Genomic DNA, 19717 nt, shown 5'->3' with positions numbered 1-19717 from the left:
CGAGTCCTGCAGTAAGGTAGGCAACCGTAAGAGAGGGCCAGAGAAAAGGATGCGCAGAGAGAGGGGGCGCGCACCGGGTAGGCAGAAGACACAGTCGGATGAGGAGGATTCGCATAGACGAGGCGTAACAACGGCGAAGGAGGTCGCCGCTTCTGTGGAGAAGCAGAGGCTGGGTGGAGGCGAAGGTGAATGGCAAAGTAGCGACGAGCGAAGTTACCTGTGGCACGAGCCGAACTAGAGGCAACGCGGCGGAGTCTTGGGAACGAGGTAGAGAATATGAATGGTAGGTAAGAGAGTCGGCATGAGGCTGGAGGCTTACGTTTTCTGCTGTCGATGACTGCATTAGGTTATTTTCGTACTCTCTACTCGATTGCCGTGCGAGCGGCCCACCCGCCCTCCCACTAACAGCCAAATGGCTGATCGGAATTGTCTTTGAAGGGTTTGGGTACCGCGGGAGTGTGGTCGCAGACGCAATGGCCTTCCCCACAATAAGTTAGTAGTGAGTACGGATCACGCGATGACGTTTAAGCAACATGCATTGGCTCACAGGCTTCCTGCTTCATCCTTGAAGATGCTGGTTGCGGGACCTCTCGCTTCACACATAGGGTTTCTCACTGCAGGCGGTATCCTTGCAAAAACGCCATATGAGCCAACGCTAGATTTTTATCATATAACCTACACAAGCCAGCAACAACCGCAATATATCGGAGCAAACTTAGCATTTGCGCAAGATTAATAACACTAATTGGAATCTGGACACTAACTGGGAAGAGGCGAGCGGTCTGAAAAGTGCAAGCAAGCGGCCTGGTTGAGGCCGCACCCAACGAAATTGAGGAGTCGTCTGAAGTCCGGGAGCCAAGATGGATTACAAAAGCATAGAGAAGCATTCTAAGCTGTCATTCTGGATTATGTCAATCCTGGTCTGGGTCTTGTTTGGTGTCCTAGCGGTGTTAAAGTTGCCCTTGCTGCAACTGTGGATGTTCGTGGGTATCGCTGCCGTTGTCGCTGGGTTTTGGCTGATCTTGTGCGCCTAGGGGTCTGGCTGGTTGCAATCTTAGCAAGTCTACCTGCGGGTGTGCACAGCTCCGTATGGAAAAGGTGTGCGTCTAGTATTGTGAGCACTTGTGTACAAATGCACTGCGAAATGGGTGATCCTTGATGTAACCGGACGGGGTCGGTGACGTTTATTGCTCGTTAGGCGGGGTTGGTGGGACCTGAAACCCACCCTAGCAGCTTATGTTAACTGATCCCCGAAATGGCCGCGGGCGCATGTTTTCTATGACAAAAGTGTAAGTTGTTTGTACAGTTATGCGGTAGTAATGCATTGCGCGGGCAAAGGTGCATCTGGCGAAGACGCGCATTGGTCGCACGGTGACGACAACACAATTGTAAACTGTTTTAAGCATAAACGTGCGTACTTGTCGCTTTATCTTCTTGCATAGCATCACGCATACTACCTACGTGTGTCAAGATAGGATTAACTTATAAAGGCCGTGGCGTGCCTCGATCCAAGTCATGCAACCTGAAAATGCAGCCTTCCCAGTCTGGTTATAATCTGAAAGGAGTTTTCCTTCGTATTACTTGGCCGTGTTGAGAAGAGGACGGCGTAATGGACGTCGGGCGCATACACTGTGAGCTAGGGTCTGGCAGCTTTCAAAGGTTATGTTTGCATATACGTACTGTATCCGTTTATCCTTGCTGGCGCCGGCGCAGGCTTCTTGGTTGCCACCAGGGGTGGCGACGTAATATACGAGAGGTTTTTCGATCGCTTTACGGAGCTGGAAAAGGCGGAGATACGTGCAGCGTTCAGCGCGGCGTCTAGTAATGTCCGGATGCCACCGGATCAGGAGCAGGACTTCATCGCGCCTTACAAGTGCGTCAATCATCGCCTTGTCCTGGTCACACCGTGTGACCAACGCGTTCAGATGCGTGCACCGTGTACAGGTTGACCAGGTTCGCCTTCGTTCCTGTGGCGGATACCGTGTTCTATCTACTGGGTTCCGGGGAGTACGACGAAGTGGGCTGTGAGTAGGTCGCTTTCTGTGACACCCGCCCACAGAAAAGCGCCAGCCTGATTCCGTCATTCCCTATCTTGAGCAGTGGTCGAGGTGCTTCGAGTTATCATTCAAGTCCTGAAGGACGTGCTGGGTAAGGCGCCTTCGTCCGGACTACTGTTAGAAAAGTACGCGAAGCTGGCGCTGGTGGTGGATGAAGTGATCAACGAGGTATGCCCATGTCATATTCGTGGTGGCCATTTGGTCCTTTGCTTCAACCTCTGGTTACTTCGATCCTCCGCCCGCACGGCTATCTGTTTCGCGTCTCCCCCATTTCTCCTGGTTTGGGACAGCCAAGCACTGTGTTTCGTCCGCAGGGCTTGCTTGAAGCGGTGGACAAGGAGGCCATAAAGAAGGGGATCAAGGGGAAGGTGCGGTCGTGCATACGACTTACATTTCTTCGGGCTGAGGGATGCGCGGTGCCACGTTCCCTGGGGCGGCCATCGCGTGCGAGTACTGCCATCTTGTACTAGTTGGCTAAATTCACGGACCCACGCCTGTCTGGCTCTCGCAGGCAGCATGGGAGTAAAGCCGAGAACACGCAGGCGCCGCCAGAGCGCATCCGGTTCAGAAGAGATATTACGCCATGGAACGCCGCAAACGTACGGCGAGAGGCACGACTTGCGACCTCAAAGATCCGGACCTGAGGGCAGGCGGGAAATGTGGGCATGACGCATTAGCACGTGGTGGTGTAGGGAGACGGATGCTTTCATGGCGGACGTGTACAGTGCGCCCATGGCTGTGTACTGTAGTCATTGCGATGCTGACTTTATGCTGACGGAAATAACCATATTTTGTATATCTTCTCCATGACGCGTTGCCATGTGAGTAGCGACCAAGCGGGTTAGTGAGGATGTAACCCTCGAGAATGGTATGATCCTTGTGAATTGTAAGGAGCGCGCACTGCAGACGTTCATGCAGCCGCACTCGCACGCCGAAGGAACGGCCTCAACGCAAGATTCCCACGGGATTAATTAAAAGGCTTCCATGGAACTCCTCTACCAATGGTATACTCTCGAGGGATAGTTGGCGAACCCTCCGTCAGATGATGCGCCTTCAGCGCAAGATGTTTTTTCACGTGACCCGAAGAAAACGCGGGCTAATGTGCACACAGTGCTCCGGGTCCCCGCGCCCTCCCTACCTCCTAGGATCTTGCTGCGTGCCTCAGACGCCGTCCTCACCTTGAGAGCTGCTCAGCCCAACAAGGTATGATTGTACGGCATCTAAGGCGAAGCAACGCTTGACGGACGCGGGTATCGGGGTTGGTATGGATGTCCTGCGATGTGGATGCGATATGTCTGCCTAGCCAAATACCTGAACTGAACACAAGTCTCACCCATGGATAGAGCGTGAAAAGTCGGGCGCTCGCGACGGCAAGGTTGACGCCTGATGGCCCACAGGACATACTCTAAACTGACACAGGGCCGGGGCAGCCCGCTGAACCACTGCTCTCATACAGCGCAGTTGAGCTACAACGGACATGGTGTACACTGAATCGTTGTGCTGCAGCAAAAGTCCGTCTTTGGTCGTGGCGTGCCGTAAGCTCAAGTTGCAAAATGAGAAGGGCAGAAAGGCCCTTTTAACAATGATATATAACATGTACATTACGTATGGTTTTGGGGTTACACCTCATTCCGTCTTGCAGTTCCAGAACCTGGGCTATACAATACGGATTCGAACAGCTGAGCAGCTAGCATCACTAGCCGAAGCAACATGCTGAACATGGGAGATTGCTAGTTACCTCTACTCGATAACCGCCCAAGGTCGGAACGATACCATGGAGTCAATAACAATTGACAATGCGCTGGCTGGTGCACTTGCTATGCAATACCCATCAATGCTAAGCTTAGACCTTCGTAGTAACAACATAGTGTCCATACAAGACCTTTGTCCCCTCAGCCGGCTCCTCGACCTTGCACTTGACAATAACCGACTGGAAACGCTGGATGGGCTTGCGGGGCTTCAGTTCCTGACATCCCTGAGTGCGAGGAGCAACATGATGTAAGGGCATTGCATTTGCAAAGCTGCCTCTTTGCATTTGCGAAAGGATGGGGGAGTTACGGACGCGCAGAAGGGGCTCCTTGGCGGAAAGAATGCAACTCATTTCGCTGCTGTCGAAAGCGCTGAGCATCAGGACACTTGGAATGTATGGCACGTGGAGCTATCAAACGCCTTGTACGCAGAACTCACTTGGGCGACAGCGTAACGATGTTGTCAAGCCTCCGTGTCCTGGACCTGGCGTGGAACTCCCTGGCTATTGGACCCTGGGTGAGCAGAACATCGCTCGGTCTGGGCGCCCACTTCAAGCTTTTACATGGGGCAGCGTGTGTGTGTGTGTGTGTGTGTGTGTGTGTGTCCCATGGGCCGTGTGTGGCGAAAAAGGTCCACTTAGGTAGGCACTACTGGTAACGCGCGACCATTGCCCCCGGGAGATTCCGGGATCGAGACCTGTCAGGGTCGAAAATCCTTCCGATGTGTGAAGGTAATGCGCCCCTAGCTGATGGACGTTGGTGACCTGGGAAAAAGTTAACCTGCGAGCCGACCAGGAATGGAGCTGGGCCACTGTCGACCCGGCAGATTCCGTTGGATGCTGGTGGTGGGTGCGGAACCTGAGCGATCCACTGAGAAGTTGACTAGGGTGACTGGATGAGGGTGCCCCGAAATACCGGGGAAGGCAGGGTTTCGCAGGGTAGCTGCCATGTGTGAAGATATAACCCCCTGTTTAAAACGGAAAAAAGGAAGGTCCATCATCACGGGCGTTTCGTTCCTGTGCAAATGCATGTCTCACTCCTGGCTGTAGCAGGTCCACCTCCGCGATTGACGCATGTAAATCCGCTGCTTCGCATCCGTAGTTGGGGCCGCCTTCGTGGCGCTCTTGGTGCATGATACTGCGCTCGGGATGTATGGGACTACACATCGGTCACGGATGCATCATTTGTGTGTATGTGTGCGTGTACAGGTGCACCTGCTTGCCCGCCTGCCCCAGCTGGTGGAGCTAGATCTGAGGGGCAACCCTGTGTGTGACCTGGAGGGCAGTCAGCAACTGCTGGCCGCAGCTCTGCCGGGGTTGCAGCGCCTCAACGGCATTCCACTGCGGCTGGAAGCGGAAGGCGCACAGGTCAGCGGCAGCAATACATCGACTATCCCGCACCCGCAAGCAGATGGTGAGCGTTTCCAGCGGGAGCTGAACCAACATCAGCAACAAAAACCAAATCAGCAGCAGCCGCAGGGGCTTGAAGAGCGGCTCGGCTGCGTGACAACCGCAGGCATATCAGCGGAGGGTGCCCTGAGCATGCGTTGGCGTGGGGACGGCCTGCAGCGAGCTCCGGTGCTCGGGGGCAGCGGCGGCAGCGGTGAAAACCGGTCAGGTGCCGTTTCCCATACATTACCCACCAATCCTGCTGGCCTGCTCGCTTTGCAGTCTGATAGACCGCACCAATGGCCGCCACAACCTCTCACCATAGCAACGCCGCCCCCACAGCCGCTACAGCAGCCGCAGCAGCAGCAGCAGCAGCCAGCATACCAGGATGGTTCATCGGAGAGATGGGCTTCGCCGCGGGATGGCCGGCTGGAAGCTGAGGTGATGGTCCTGCGTTTGCAGCTTGAGGCTGCCACTCGGGCGCATGACACGCTGTCGGAGGCACACTCGAGGCTGCTGGCTGAACGGGAGCAGCTGGTGCAGCGGCCGGCGTCGCTGGCGGAGGCCCTGCGACAGGCGGAGGTGCGTTGCTGTGGTGGAGGTGTGTAGTTATGTCGTGGGTTTGCGGAGGTGTGTCGGTAGGAACACGTATGTGTGCGGACGCTGGCTGACTGTGAGATTGCAGGCGCCTGCGCTGCAAGCTGCTTATCGCCGTTCTGCGTTTACTTGCACCTTTGCAAATAGCCTTGGCGACGGGGTCTATTTGAGGCGGGGGAGACACAGAGCGCACCAGCATGTGATGGCACGAGCTCACCCGCCAGAGATCCCCCACAAACACAGAGCACACACACACACATACGAGTGGACGACGTGGATGGGGCGTGCGGAACCCTGACTCTTCTTCCCCCTACCATGCGCGCAGGAGGCCAATGCGCAGCTGCAGCAGCAGTCCACCTCCTCGGTCCAGCAGGTGGCCGGTCTAGCCAGCCAGGTCGCCACCCTATTAGCGGAGCGAGACGGACTGCTGCGGCAGACGGAGCTGCTGGGCTCCCGCCTGGCGGACGCCGAGGCGCGTGCTGCGGAGGCGGCCCAAGCCGCCAGCCGGGCAGCACAGCAGGTTATGGAGCAGCAGACCGCCAGGCTACAGATACAACAGGAGCTAACGGCCACGCAGAATCTGCTGGCACAACTGCAGCAACAACAACAACACCGACAAGCCGCCCAGTCCTCTGCGCTGGCGGGGATGTCCTCCGCCACGGGGTCAGATGGAGCCGCAGCTGCGGAGGGTTTCGGCCAACCGTGGGCAGGCGCTGCGACGTCATCGCCGCATAAGATACGCAGCGGTGCTGATGGTGGTGGTGCTGGTTCTGGAGTGGAGTCGGCGCTGTATCAGCGTGTGGAGGCGTTGCAGCAGATCGTGAGGATGCAGGAGCGGGAGCTGGTGAGGCTGGGTAGGTGTACCGAAGCCTGGAGGCTGGGTGACCCAAGCATGGGCAGCGGGGTCAGGGTCTGATAGAGGCGGCATGACTGTGGACATGAAGGGGCGCAGGGAAGGGCCGCAGGGAGCATGGTACGCGATATATCTCTCGAAGTCAATAAACCTTGTGAGGCATTGGCTTCATGCTTGGGTAATAAAGATCGCATGGTGCGCGGATCTTTGCGGGGTCTGGCTCGGCACGCCATGGGGGTTTTTAGTCTTCTCGATAGCGCAAATGTGCCAAGGTTGTGCCAAACTCGCACTCGGGGGAGTTGTGCCAAACTCGCACTCGGGGGAGTTGTGCAGTCAAGTAGCGGCATCTCATGACAGGGTTCCATGTAATGGGAGGTTATATCGCTTGGGGGTTGCGTTAATTATTGTAATATGCATGTGCACACGACCAGTTCGGAAGTGAGCATTCAGGGCGGGTTCCGCCACCTGCCGCCCTGCAGGTGGCCTTACAGCCAGTCAGGCAGTCGGGGGTGGTGCTGACGGCGACACCGGTCAGGCAGCTGCTGCGGAGGCCGGCTGGGAGAACCTGCTGCAGCCGTGGCGGGAGCAGGTGCAGCTCCTGCAGGAGCAGTTGGGGCGGCAGGCTGCGGAGGGTGAGGAGCAGCGAGCTGAGTGGGGCCAGCAGCTGGGGGAGATGCGGGAACAGTTCACACAGGCCCGGACATTGCTCGAGGTGAGCTTCCTTGCGGAGATGTTCTTTAGAATTTAGACTCCTATTGTTAACCTCTGTGGGCACCATCAGCACCCAGTGGTGAAGGCCAATCATTGGAGCTAACCCGCGCCTCCTTGCCGTAATGCCATAATCGGTTGTGCAGCTCCTGGAGCAGCGGTCCCGGGAGCAGCGCTCCGAAAACACGCAGCTGCAGGCCAAGATCACCCAGTTGGTCTCGGAGCTGCAGCAGGAGCGGCAGCGGGCCACCGGCTTGGAGCAGCAAGTGGCCGCTCGGGATGCGGCGGCTCAGGTGAGGGAGTGTGAGAGGGCGGGAGGAAGGGAGGGAAGGAGGGGGGAAGGGATGGAGGGGGGAAGGGAAGGAGGGAGGAAGGGATGGAGGGGGGAAGGGAAGGAGGGAGGGGGGAAGGGAATGAGGGAGGGGGGAGGGAGGTGCTCCAATGCAAGGCGTGGATGGACGGGGGCAGCTGTTCGCCAATGGAGAGGGGGTGACTGTGGAGGGAAGGCGCATGGGCTCAACTGGGTGCTACGTCGCAGCATACTGGGCTTGTACTAACACAGAAACTTAAAACAAGGCCTAGCCTGGCGATGATGGGTCGTGCAATCGCCACACCAGTGTACCTCGACGGCTGTTTGCCGCGAAATAAGTGCACGACTACAAGTGCTTGCGTGGATATGTGGATGTGTGTGTTGTATACACGGGCAGGACCTTGGCTCCAAGGGCGCTTCATACACACGCGACACCGAAAGCGGGCTAATGACCAGCGAGCTCCCTCTTGTCCCAGCTCGGCGGAACCGGGCTTGGCGTCTCCATGTCCTCCTCCTGCTCTGCCACCTCACCTTCCCTCGTTCCCTCCGAAACCCTGCTCCCTACACGCCGCTCCAAACTCCGCAGGCCGTGCGGCGGCAGCTGGTGGCCTTCAAGACTACCATGGAGCAGCGGGAGGCGGCGCTGGAGGACCGGGCCGAGCAGCTGAGCGCCCATGCGGAGCGACTCAGCCATGCCAGCAAGAGGCTGTCCTTCGCGCTGAGCCTGGCTGCGGTGCGGCGTGGCCAGCCCGGGGCCCCCGTTGGTGCTGCGGCGGCGCCTTGCGGGCTGTTGGCAGGGCCGGCCACGACCGGACCACATGTGATGTTGCAAGGTCGCTTGGCTGCCTCGCCAGCAGCCAAGTTAGCAGCGGCTTTTGCAGGTGGATGCCTGTAGTTGCTGCTTGGAAGAGGGTGTATGAATTCGAATGCGAGTGAAGGGTTAGATGTTGCGCTTTCTTCTTGGTTGAGGATACGTTTTCCTAGGAAATATGGTCATCCTCTGCGCCAAGGCAATACAACTCTCTGTGCACTGACTCTTATGGCCTCTGTGCCACCTAACACGCAGCAGGATTATGCAACCCGATACCAGCGATGGCCATGTCCTGCGCGGCTGACCACACATGCCAGGCATCCGTGAGAATGTTTGTGAGGAGACGCTTTTGGCTTCTCGCAGTGGCTTTAGTTCATCATTGAAACTGGACGCCTGCCAGACCAGGCCGCGGCCGTGTACAAATGCAGCTCACGCATCTCCTGATCGCATGGATGGCCCAAACCCTTCCCTTCCCGCAGTACAATCCACCATGGCCTACACGCCGTGGACGCCCGACCGAGGCCCTAGTTCGATGCCAGTGGCTGGAAGTGGAGCTGGCGGCGGTGGGGGAAATCACGCGGCAGGCGGCACGAGGACCTGCAATGGTTCCAGGGTGAATGGCGGAGCGGTCACCGATGCGTCGCCGCTGGTGGCGGTGTTGCGTCAGGAGCTGACCCAGTTGGGCCGGGACCGGCAGATGCTGCTGCAACAGCTTGCGCAGGTTGGCTGAGCTGAGATCGACATTATGACGGGTCGCAGCACGACTTGTCACATGCTAAACGATAGCACCTCCTGTGGCCTCTCCTACATCCATGGACGCCGCCCTTGTACCTTTAGGGGGTTTCGGGGATTTGCATCGTTTTCCGATTGGGATGAATGTGCATCTGTGAACCAGAGCGTTGATGGGGAGCAGTTGATATCCTCAGCTCGGTGCTTCCATAGCTGCGCCGTGCACACAAACCTAGCTCTCTGGTCCAGCCCGCCGCCCAACACACTGACATGAGGATGGGTGACGTTCTTTTAGCCATCCGACGAGGTGCGTGTTCTGCCGCTATCTTATGTCAGCTGCTGATGCGGTTCGAAGTGAGAGGAGACATCCTGCGCACAAGCATTCCACCAACTGCTCCACGACCATTCCGCCTTCTGACCGCTACCCCTCCTCGCACCCGCAGCCCTCTCCCGTCTCGCTTCACTGCGGCTCCTAACCCTCTCTCGCCTGCCCCTGCTCATGGCCGCCAGGTGAGCAGCTCCGCAGAGGAGCGGATCCGGGCGGCGCAGGAGCGCATGCAGGAGCGTGAGGTGCGGCAACGGGAGGCGCTGCTGGCTGCCAGGCTGCAGGCGGCGCAGCAGGCAGTGGAGGCGTCGGCGGAGCGCAAGGTATGGGACCAGGGCCGGGCAGGGTTTTGGAAGTGCCACGTTCCCTCGTCAATATACACGATATATATTGACAAGGGCGGATGCAAGAGGCTGTAGAAGGTTGGCTGGTTTGAAGCCATGCCATACGGGTGGGTTGGACAATCCCATAAACCCTCCCTCCAACAACGGAGGGAGTTGCGGTCACAACTAGGCAGCCAGCTAACCAGCCCGGGATGCGCCCATAGAACTTCACCGGACGGTGAATGCCCGGTCGTGTATGTTTGGCCAGGGCAGGACGTAGCTGGTGGCAAAGGAGGGTTGTGTGTCGGATGAGGAATACAGCACCAGGTGCAATAGAGCATTGCTCTGCTGTATTGTACCCGGCTTTGCCAGGGGATGACGGAACCATGCGCCAGCTGAACTTTGCATGCACACCACAATACGATGTCTTCGACACGGCAGGTGCAGGCCGCCGAGGTGGCAGCGGCGGCGCAGGTAGCCCAAGCCCGGCAGCTGGTGCAGGGGGCGATGGAGGCCGCAGAGGAGCTTTGTCGCCGCACGGAGGCAGCCGTGGGCCTGCGGCTGTCCAAGATCTCGGTGCGGCTGCAAGACTTGACGCAGCAGGTGCGGGCAGGGGCTGAGCTTCTCCACGACTTAACAGGGGTAGGGAAGTCAACACAACGGGGAAGGGCTGCGCTCTCCATGTGAACCATGAGCTCACGGGGGGTTAAATGGCCGTGAAGTTGCGGATATGGTTCTGGCCATTCGGTCCGGCTACAAACTGGTTCCTTGTTGGATGGTTGCTCATGTCAAAATGGGTGTTGTTATTTAGCGCGAAAGGATTGACAGGGCTGGCCTTTCTACCAATCATTACAGTTCACCCTAGCTCTGATTCCAAAGCGGGCGGGCCGATGTTATTATATTGTTGATGCACCAGGTGGCGTGGCTCCGGAGGGCGCGGCAGAGGGCCGTGGAGGACCTGCAGGCTAGCAGCCTGGAGCTGGAGCGGCTGCGGCACGAGGTGGCTAGTCGCCAGGCCTCAGAGGCGGACCTGCAACGCCAGCTGGCCAGCCGTGAGCGAGAGACACACGCCAGGGTGAGAGTATTGGAAACACAGCGCCGGCGCTAGGGTGCTTTATTGCATGACCTCCGTTCCTTCTGACGCATGGTTCCCTCAATAAGGAAATCGCCCGTTTTTACATCCCCCTTTGCTTATCTTGCCATGCACGGCCACATTTCAGGGGAACGAGGTCCAGTTCGAGGTGGCACCACAATCCTGTTCGCTTACTACTGCTGCTTACTCTGTCTATGATGTGTGAAACAGGGGGGTGTATCTTCGCCCGTGGCAGCTACCCTGCGAAACCCTGCCTTCCCCGGTATTTCGGGGCACCCTCATCCAGTCACCCTAGTCAACTTCTCAGTGGATCGCTCAGGTTCCGCACCCACCACCAGCATCCAACGGAATCTGCCGGGTCGACAGCGGCCCAACTCCGTTCCTGGTCGGCTCGCAGGTTAACTTTATCCCAGGTCACCACCGTCCATCAACTAGGGGCGCAATGCCTTCCACCATCGAAAGGACTTTTGCCTAACGGGTATCGATCCCCAGGATCTCCCGGGCAATGGTCGCGCCTTACCAGTGGTGCCAAACCCTTGTCTATGTATGTGCTCGCCCCCAACTGTTCTGCTTGGCAGCTGGCGGAGCTGAGGGCCGACCACGAGGAGGCGCTGGCAGCAGAGCGGCGGCGCGCGGCGGAGGCGGAGCGAGTGGCTGCCAAGGCCGCGGCGGAATGCGGGCAGCTGGAGCGGCAGCTGGCGAGAGTGCGGGAGGTCAGGGCGCAACAGGAGGATACAAGGTGTGCAGGGGGTGACAGTTGTGGGCAATCGGCAAGGGTAGGGAAGGGAACGGGGAGATGTATGCAAAGAGCAATGAGTCAACTGCCAAAGTCAAAAGTACCAAACTGTTGGAGTCCAAAGGGGAGGAGGGGGTTGTACATACGGAGACATGGGGGCCTGGACTACGGATGACATACCATGCATGGCCTAGCCAAGGCCGACTATGCTCTTGGAGTAGCTTAGCACCAGTTCACACCGGTACTTCCCATGGGAGATTCCCCCTTTGTCCCTACCTTGCACATCTTCGTGGTGTACACCAGGACATTGTCTATGTTGCCAATTGGGGCACGTCTTGAAGCACGCCCCTGCCATCCCTTCCTTCACCTGTCCCATGTCAATTGTCTAAGGCCCCGTAGCCTCGAACTGATCATCCATGGACCCGACAGTGCATATTGCATGAAGCTGTCCTGCAAATGCAGCATTTACAAAGCCGTCGCACTGCCCCCTTGCCCGCTCTGTCAGGCTCCGACGTCTCCAGTCCCAGGTTCACGAGCAGGAAGCCCAACTGCGAAGTCTCCGCCGTGAGCGCAACACGCTGCTGGCGGAACTGCGCAAGCAACAAGGGCTAGGAGTCGTGCGGCCGGTGGGGCCCACCGATGTCCCCGACCGGCCAGACACTGCCGGGCCGGAGGACACAGCAGAGGAGGACCAAGGAGGTTTACCGTGTGTGGCAGCCCCGCCTTCCGTCGGGGTCTTTGGGGAATGTGGGCATGTGGATGCCGCTGAGCCGCTGCACTGTGGTGATTCCGCAGTTGACAGGGGGATGAAACAGCCTCGTCGCCTGGCACCACGTAGTGCTGTGGGGACAGTGCTCGGCTGCAGTGCGGGTTCAGGAAACTCGATTAGCAACATTCTCAGGAGCAATGCATCGCGCCCTGGACTGGCCATAGCGCCAGCCTGCGACCGTTCGTGGGAAAGCAATGTTGCTGGCGCGCTGCCATCCGCGCTGCCGGCTACCAGGATTAGCGGTGCAGCTACGGCCACAGGTAGTGGGGCCAGTTGCCATCAGAGAGGACCGCCGCCAGTGGCGCCAGGGGCAGACAGGCCATTGCTTGAAGGTGGTACCAGGGGCGGTATTCCTTTGCAGCGGCTGACGGAGCTGGAAGCCCTTACAGCAGAGTTGCTATCGTTGTGACGATGGCTGCATAGCACAGCATTTCCTTTTTGGCTGTGCGTCGTAAACTCATATCCAGGAGACCGTGTTGTGGGCACCAACTGGTGGATCACCAGACCTAGAGAACCGCTTCGTTACAAGACGTAAAAGTTTTCAAACTTGACTCTCCACCAAAGCTCTTGACAACTACTTGCAAAATGCGTGCTGTCCGCGAGCGCCTGCCGGGTTGTTAACGGTGTGGGGGCTTCCACGATATCCAAGGGCTATCGGCGATATCCAGGCCGCTCAAGCTCGTCTAGCCTATTCCCTTGTCGCCAGCACCTTGCGGAGGTGGCCTCCGTAGCAGAAACGTTTGCCAACGAAACCTTCATCGAACGATATTCAAGGCGTGCAGCTCCGGGCGTGCTAGATGCCATCATCATCGCCTGTGGCGGTGGACCGCGAGGAGGCGGGGTTAGTCGTACAGAGGGGGGCCCCGCGACACAAGCGGTGCGCGATCCAAAGCAGGGAAAGGAGTCTGTGTCCCGGTTTGCAGCCACACCTTCGCTGCTGTGTATGAGACACCCCGAGCACGCGAAACTGCGGAGGAGACCAGCAGGTAGTGGCCCAGGCAGGTTTTCCTGCGAAACCCTGGTGAATGGCGGCACCAATCGGTACAGGTTCAAACAGTACCACTCATGGCAATGCCCTACGCAATTGGCATTTGCTATCTGTTACCTGGACGGCGCTGGGCCACAGTTCATTCTGTCTGGGCCATGTGACACGAAAGTCGTAGTTCTTGGGATAAAAGTGTAATGCTGTACGCAGCGCGCAAGCTGCAGAGCTATACAGGACCTTCGGAACGTATGCATCAAGAGACCGATTGATAAATGTCCGCGCTCCTTATTACCTATATATTCATCCACCAGCTAGAAGTACTTGCGAAGAATTTCAATCAATGCGTTAGCATTTCCGATAGCCACTGCACAAAGACTGGTTTCAATTTCTCATGTACAGCCCCACGATGTTGTCTTTTGCGTATACTCACCGTTTGTAAGGCCAGAATTCTGTTTGTTATATAGATTACTACTTCAGCTATTTGAGTCGTCGGCAGGGCTCTTCCGCGCCTTATTCCCCTTTTGGTGCTACACTTTGCTGCGGCACACGGTCGCGCGCTTCCTTCAAATGCTATGGATAGTATGATTGTTGTTGTTGTTTTAAAATATCAGCGACGAATACGGGCTGGCCAATATGCAAGTTCTGACCTCTCGCCGTGCTAGGTATAATAGCCTCAGCCCATAACAGCAATGAAAATACTATGCACGGAATGCAAACAGCCGTGCAGGCGCAAGGTTGTCAACCGTGGGGTGGAAAATTTAAACAGGTAAGGGCAGTCCTGAGCCACTACACTATTCATCGTTGGAAAGGGTTTTTAAGGTTAGCCTAGTCCTCCTCTTCGCCTGGGCGTGTCACAAAAGGCAGTGTATATGGAATAATCAGCGTGTATACTTGCTCGAATGTGCTTCCTCGGACCGTATGGCAGGTCGCTGGGTTTTAGCTTGCGTCGTGGTGTCCTCTCACAACTGAGCCCATTGTTTCATTTCACCCTTCAACCGAAGGCTATGCGTGCTAAAATTGGTTGGGGACCCAGGGGTTTCAACGTTCCGAGGGACGTAGGCTGTGGGGGAGGCTTACGGCAGCCCCCAAATGAGATGGGGCAGATAGTGTCTTGGGTCAGCACCAACACTGCAGGCCGAAAGAGCAGACCCGGGCATGACTCAGGGGTATCGGACCCTCCATAGGCCCCATCATCCCATCAAACTCATCGACACGTTTTTTTGCAGGATATACTACAAGTGCGAGGCATGTAAGCACAAAGTCGGATGGGAGGATGAGCTTCTTGCTGGTGTTGCGCCGTTGGCAAAGCAGCAGCAGCAACAGCAGCAACAACAGGATCAGCAAGGACAGCAGCAGCCGCAACAACAACAACAACAGCAACCGCAACAACAACGGCAACAGCAACGGCAGCCGCAACAACAACGGCAGCAGCAACAACCTGCTCTAACCTCTCATGCGCCCGCCTCGAAGCCTTCCACTGAGCCTTCGCAGCCGCAGCCCCACCCCAAACCAGCGCAGATACCACAGCCAACAGGGGCCAAACCCGGTTCCGGAGATGACCCCGATGAGGTGGAAATTATGTTCGAACGACCGGCCCCGCCAGCACAGAAGCGAGCCACAGGGCCCAAGGGGCCACCTGCATCAGGAACGGTGGCCGCGGCAGCACAGGGACCTGAACTCAATGGAGAATCCCAGGACCGCGAATCGGAGAAGCCAAGCCAGGCTGGCGCGCGCACGGACGGCTATCCCCTTCGGTCACAGAAGCGACAGGCAGCCACATCCCAGCATCAGCGAGAGCAGACGAACTTGACTCAGGTTGCCCAATCAGCTAACCCCACGCAGCGACCAAAGCAGCCCGCCGCTGCCGCACCTGCACCTGCACCTGCGGTTGGGCAGCAACGCACGACTGCCAACAAGCCACAGATGCAGCCCACGGCGACAACCAAGCCTGCGAGTGTCCCGGGGCCAAAACGAAAGTTTGAAGATGCTTTTGTTGGCGAGGCGGCCGGACGGCCGGGGAAGCGGCCCGTGCAGGAGACCCGGCCCGCGGCTGCGGCCGCGGCTGGGGACACGCCCGCCAGCTCCGCGGCTGCTGCTGCCACGGCTACTGCTGACGCTGCCGAGGCGGTTTTCGCGGCGCGCCATGCAACTGCCGGAGGCGGCCCTCGCGCGAGCGGTGTGGGTGGCACGGCTACCGCGCCTGTGGGTGGTGCGGCCTGCGGAGGCGGGAGCGGCGTTGCACCCGCGGCGGGTCCCGGTCCGGTCGCAGCCGACGGCGTGTTCATGGCTCGCGGGATACGTGTCACCCCACTGACCCGGCCAATTCCCGTCTCCACGGCTGTAGCTACTGCGGCCGCCACAGCTGCTACTGCCCCTGGTGGCCCGCCGCCGACGTTCAACCCCGGTCGAAGCACCCGGACGAATCCTGAGATGGAGGACGCACACTTGGTTATTCGGAACCTTCGCCGTGACCTGGCAGTTCTTACTGCCAGGTTAAGGGATGAGCAGACGCGGGCGCAGCAGGAGGCGGCGGCTGCAGAGGCGCTGCGGTTGCGGCAGGAGCCGATGGAACGGGAAATGCGGGAGCTACGGCTAAAGTATCAGGAGGCGTTGCAGCGGGAGAAGCAGCTCACGGAGCAGCTGAACCTGTACAAGGCGCGAGATCGGCAGCAGGTAGCCGCGCAGCAGGCCGCACAGCAAGCTGCCGCGGCGCAACGGGCGCAGCAACAGGCGACGGCGCAGCGCGCACATCAAGCGGCGGCCGCGCAGCAAGCGGCGCAACAGGCAGCGGCGGCGGCACGTGCGCAAGCAGAGTTTGCCAAGCATTTTGGCCAGTGGGGTAACTGGAGCTATCAGCAATTCGGGGGCCACGGCGTGGGCCAGTCAGAATTCGAAAGTGCGTGGTTCAGTGGCGCTGGGCCAACGACCGCAAACGGCCATGCGAGCCACCCGGCCCGGGGCGCCGCAGGTCCGGGTCACGAGAGCGGGGGTGGGGCTAGCGGCGGCGGGGGGACGTACGGCGGGGCAGACGGGTCGTCCATGCCGAGCGGCAACGGGAATGCAGCCGGCGCCCGCGGCGCTGCCGGCAATGGCGGGGGGGGAGCGTCCGCCGCACCTCCGCAGCAGCAGCATAAGCAGCCGTCTGCAGCTGCTGAGGCCCGGGACGACCCGGCCGTGCTGGCCTTCGCCTCGGCGCCTCTGCCGGCGCTGGACGACAACACGCCGGTGCGTGCTCTGAAGCAGTTTCTTAACGAGGCGGGTGCGGAGGGGCTCATACGGCTCTGCGCCGAGAAGGCTGAGCTGCTGGCGCTGGCGCGAGATCGGATCAACGGCTGGGAGATCCGACGCGCCGTGGCCTGCAGTAAGCTGGTCAGCCAGGCCCAGGGCGACCGGGCGCTGTTCAGGGTGGAACCGGGGCCCCTGCAGCGCTCCGCCCTGGTGAAGCCCTACCGGGAGCTCATAATGCGGTTACACCCCGACAAGAACCCGGGGGACGATCTGGCCACACAGGCATTCCAGTTCCTGCAGGAATCGTACAAGCGGCTCAGCGCGCTGTCAGAGGCGTAGAGGAACGTAGCCCAGATTGTCCGGGACGTGGCCCAGACAGATTGCCGAAACGCTGTGTTGTGCTGTGGGTTTGTGGAGATTCAGCTGCTAAAAGAAAGGTCTGCGTGGCAAAAGCACCTCGTATGCTGATGGCTCTCTCAGCATTGCAGATTGCTAGTACAGTAGTACAAACTCTGGCAACTGGGGCAGTTGCTTTGGGTTTGGTCCCTTTTGCGTTGGTTCCCGACCCCGTTGGTCTTCCCGTCGCTCACTTTGCTGCAACACCAGCTGGGGCCAGATGCGGGCGCAGGGTGCGGGTGCAGGTCTTACAAGGTATCGGCTTTTGAAGGCCCCGACCCTGACCTGACCTGAAACTTGGAGCTAGATGCGCACTGTCGGGTCCTTAACGGCCGATGGGCCGTTATGAATGACCTGGCCGATGGGCCTTGGGGTTGGGAACATCTCCGAAAGTGCTCTCGCTTTGCCACACTTGAGTCAGCTTGCTCGATGAGTCAGCTAAGATGAGGCCATGACGGGTTGGGGGAGTAATCAGGCCCCGGGGAACTTGGAGACGAAGTATTTGGAGAATGTTACAAGGTGGAGTGTTCTGGGCCGTGTTGGGCCGTGTATGGATCCCGATTGATCAACTCCGGTCCAGGCGGTATGCGATGTTATGAATATGGAAGGGAGAGGCCTCCCATGTATTTAGGTACGCAGGGGGATGTTGCGTGGGGGTTGGGCGAGCCTTCGGACAGGGAGAAGAAGCGAGGAGAAGCAGAGGGGGAGGGAGAGAGAGAGCTGCTGGGTCAGCTCGCAACCAGGGGGCCCACATGCGGAGGTGCAAGGCTAGGGAAGTGTCACCGTTCCGTCCGCAAGCAGTGTTGGGGAGGGGTCGGGGATGGGACGAAACGGGGCAATGCCTTTCTGCCAATTGCACGATTGTGTGTACGAGGGCTGAGATGCGGTGGGCCGAACTGCGGGAAGCCGACTAGGGGAGCCAGGGGCCTATCAAATTGGGTGTTTGGGGGTGGTGTTTGGGTGTTGGTATGTGGCGCTCAGTGCGAAGGCCATTCGCTGATCGTTGAAGAGTTGAGGTCGCGTGGTTAGTCCGATGTGAGGAGGAGTTAAGCCCTGTATGTTTTGGCTGCGTACAGATCAGACAGATGTTATGGTGGTGATATCGTGGTAGTGGTGAGTTATTGGTTATTGGTTGGGGTGGCAAAGCCCGAACCGCCCGACCGCTGCATGGCATGGCACGTGACAGAGGTGGGATGATATAGAAACTTGGATGTGCGACGTGCTCCATTAAACTCGTTCACTATGGAACGAATGAGGTCCAAGGATTTGAGGAAACAGCTATAGATAGTCTTCATGATCTTTTTTACGGTGGTTGTGCGTTTTTAAACCCCCATCTGGGCACCCCCATGTGGTGCGTGGGACCCACCATCTACGAACCAGCATTCCTCACGTGCATTGGGAAGGGCCCGCCGCAGCTTCGAGTTCCTCTTGCAGGAAACAGAATGAGGCACGAAGGAGGAAACGATAGCTGGCACGGCGGGCTGACGGGCCGGCGTTGGCGAGATACCAGCCAGCTGCGAGGGGTCGCGCGCCAATGGCTAGATAGATAGACAGATAGACCGAGGTTGGAAACAGCGCAAATCGTCCTGTTTATGAGCCCCGCTGGCAAGGGCCCCACAATACCGTGTTTCGTGCATGTCCCTGTACACATCTTTAACGCCCTTGTCAAATTAATGGCGGCGCCCGCAAGCGGGGTTCTTCCCCTATTACTGTACATGCAACCTATAAGGTTATGCTCCTGGACAGATATTTTTTGCCCTTGTGCGAATCCCAGCGTTGCTGCAGCTGATAAGCTTACTAAAGGAGTCAGCCGCTCGACGGACCTTTTTAAATTATTTCAGAAGAGCCCTTTGTTGATGTCCAATTGTTCCAACTGTGCCAGGTGTACTGCAACAGGATGTTATCGTAAGCCGCTGTATTTCATTGCTCGCCTTTGCATAAGCTTTGTATCTGCATTTATTACGTTAGTTTCCCTCAATAGAATCCATATGAAAAAGCAAGTTTGATATATTTGCAATAAGATTTGCGTCCAGCCTTACACCCGATCCCAATGTTTAATCAGGCCACACCACATCCCAATGCGCTTAATGGGTGGGTGGGAGGGTCTTCGGCTGGTCCGCAAGTTTTAAGCCTTGGGTCCGGAGCGGCGGTAAGATGCTTGCATTTATGACAGGGAAAATTATTGGCTACTCTTGCGTCTTACTGCGGTCTCCAATGCGCGTGGGCGATTTACGCCCTGTTCATCTGCCTACTTGCATCGCGGCTGATCTCCTTCTCCTTAGGTTTAGATTAATTAGATGTAAACCACTGATTCCCGGTTGTCCTGAATGTGCGATCATTCTGATGCGTTTCCGTACCGCTGTCGTGCCCAGGTCGATGGCTTTGCCTTTCTTGGCACTGACGCGCCTAGCTCCGCGCAGCCTTCCTTTGTTCCTGGATGGGGCTTACGTGGCGTGGTGAGGTGTCGCCGAGCTATTGTGTTGTCCTTGCGCTTGCGATAGACGGGCCCGTCTCCCCGCAGGTCCCTCTTCGCACTGGCGGCCTCGGCCTTCATGGGGGTCCGCTTTCCTTGGTTGGATTGTCGGCTCCATCTCTCGAGTCTCCGCCTTTGGCGCCTTCTGTGGGTTATCCGTTTGCTGCCCCCTGTTCTGTGTGCAATGT

The 19717-nt window shown here is 58.1% G+C and overlaps 3 protein-coding genes across 3 annotated transcripts in view; all 3 read left to right on the top strand.

Annotated features, from left to right (window-relative positions):
* Positions 1-1013: 1013 nt before the first annotated feature.
* VOLCADRAFT_104299 (uncharacterized protein) lies at positions 1014-2583 on the top strand (the record flags this gene model as incomplete). The annotated part of the gene is made up of 6 exons (XM_002949448.1): positions 1014-1631; positions 1714-1873; positions 1945-2024; positions 2101-2225; positions 2372-2425; positions 2569-2583. Exons 1-6 carry the CDS (start codon positions 1610-1612, stop codon positions 2581-2583), a joined length of 456 nt encoding a protein of 151 aa, XP_002949494.1. The 5' UTR covers positions 1014-1609.
* A 1619-nt stretch (positions 2584-4202) lies between these two features.
* VOLCADRAFT_89782 (uncharacterized protein) lies at positions 4203-16999 on the top strand (the record flags this gene model as incomplete). Its single annotated transcript, XM_002949447.1, has 14 exons — positions 4203-4322; positions 5014-5172; positions 5536-5775; positions 6116-6644; positions 7123-7355; positions 7498-7644; positions 8248-8394; positions 8952-9035; positions 9712-9849; positions 10291-10452; positions 10766-10924; positions 11521-11681; positions 12184-12304; positions 14924-16999. The coding sequence occupies 14 exons, from the start codon at positions 4203-4205 to the stop codon at positions 16997-16999; spliced, it is 4476 nt and encodes a 1491-aa protein (XP_002949493.1).
* A 2107-nt stretch (positions 17000-19106) lies between these two features.
* Positions 19107-19717, top strand: part of VOLCADRAFT_89781 (uncharacterized protein) — a gene marked incomplete at both ends in the record, with an annotated part of 3734 nt that continues 3123 nt past the window's right edge. Inside the window, 3 exons of the mRNA XM_002949446.1 lie at positions 19107-19147; positions 19429-19512; positions 19578-19614. Coding sequence (XP_002949492.1) covers positions 19107-19147; positions 19429-19512; positions 19578-19614 — 162 coding nt within the window. The remainder of the gene's footprint in view (positions 19148-19428; positions 19513-19577; positions 19615-19717) is intronic.

This window comes from Volvox carteri (genome assembly GCF_000143455.1).
Source record: "Volvox carteri f. nagariensis unplaced genomic scaffold VOLCAscaffold_14, whole genome shotgun sequence".
Classification (NCBI taxonomy): Eukaryota; Viridiplantae; Chlorophyta; class Chlorophyceae; order Chlamydomonadales; family Volvocaceae; genus Volvox; species Volvox carteri.
The sequence above is the reverse complement of the archived record's forward strand: the minus strand, read 5'-3'. Positions and strand labels throughout refer to the sequence as shown.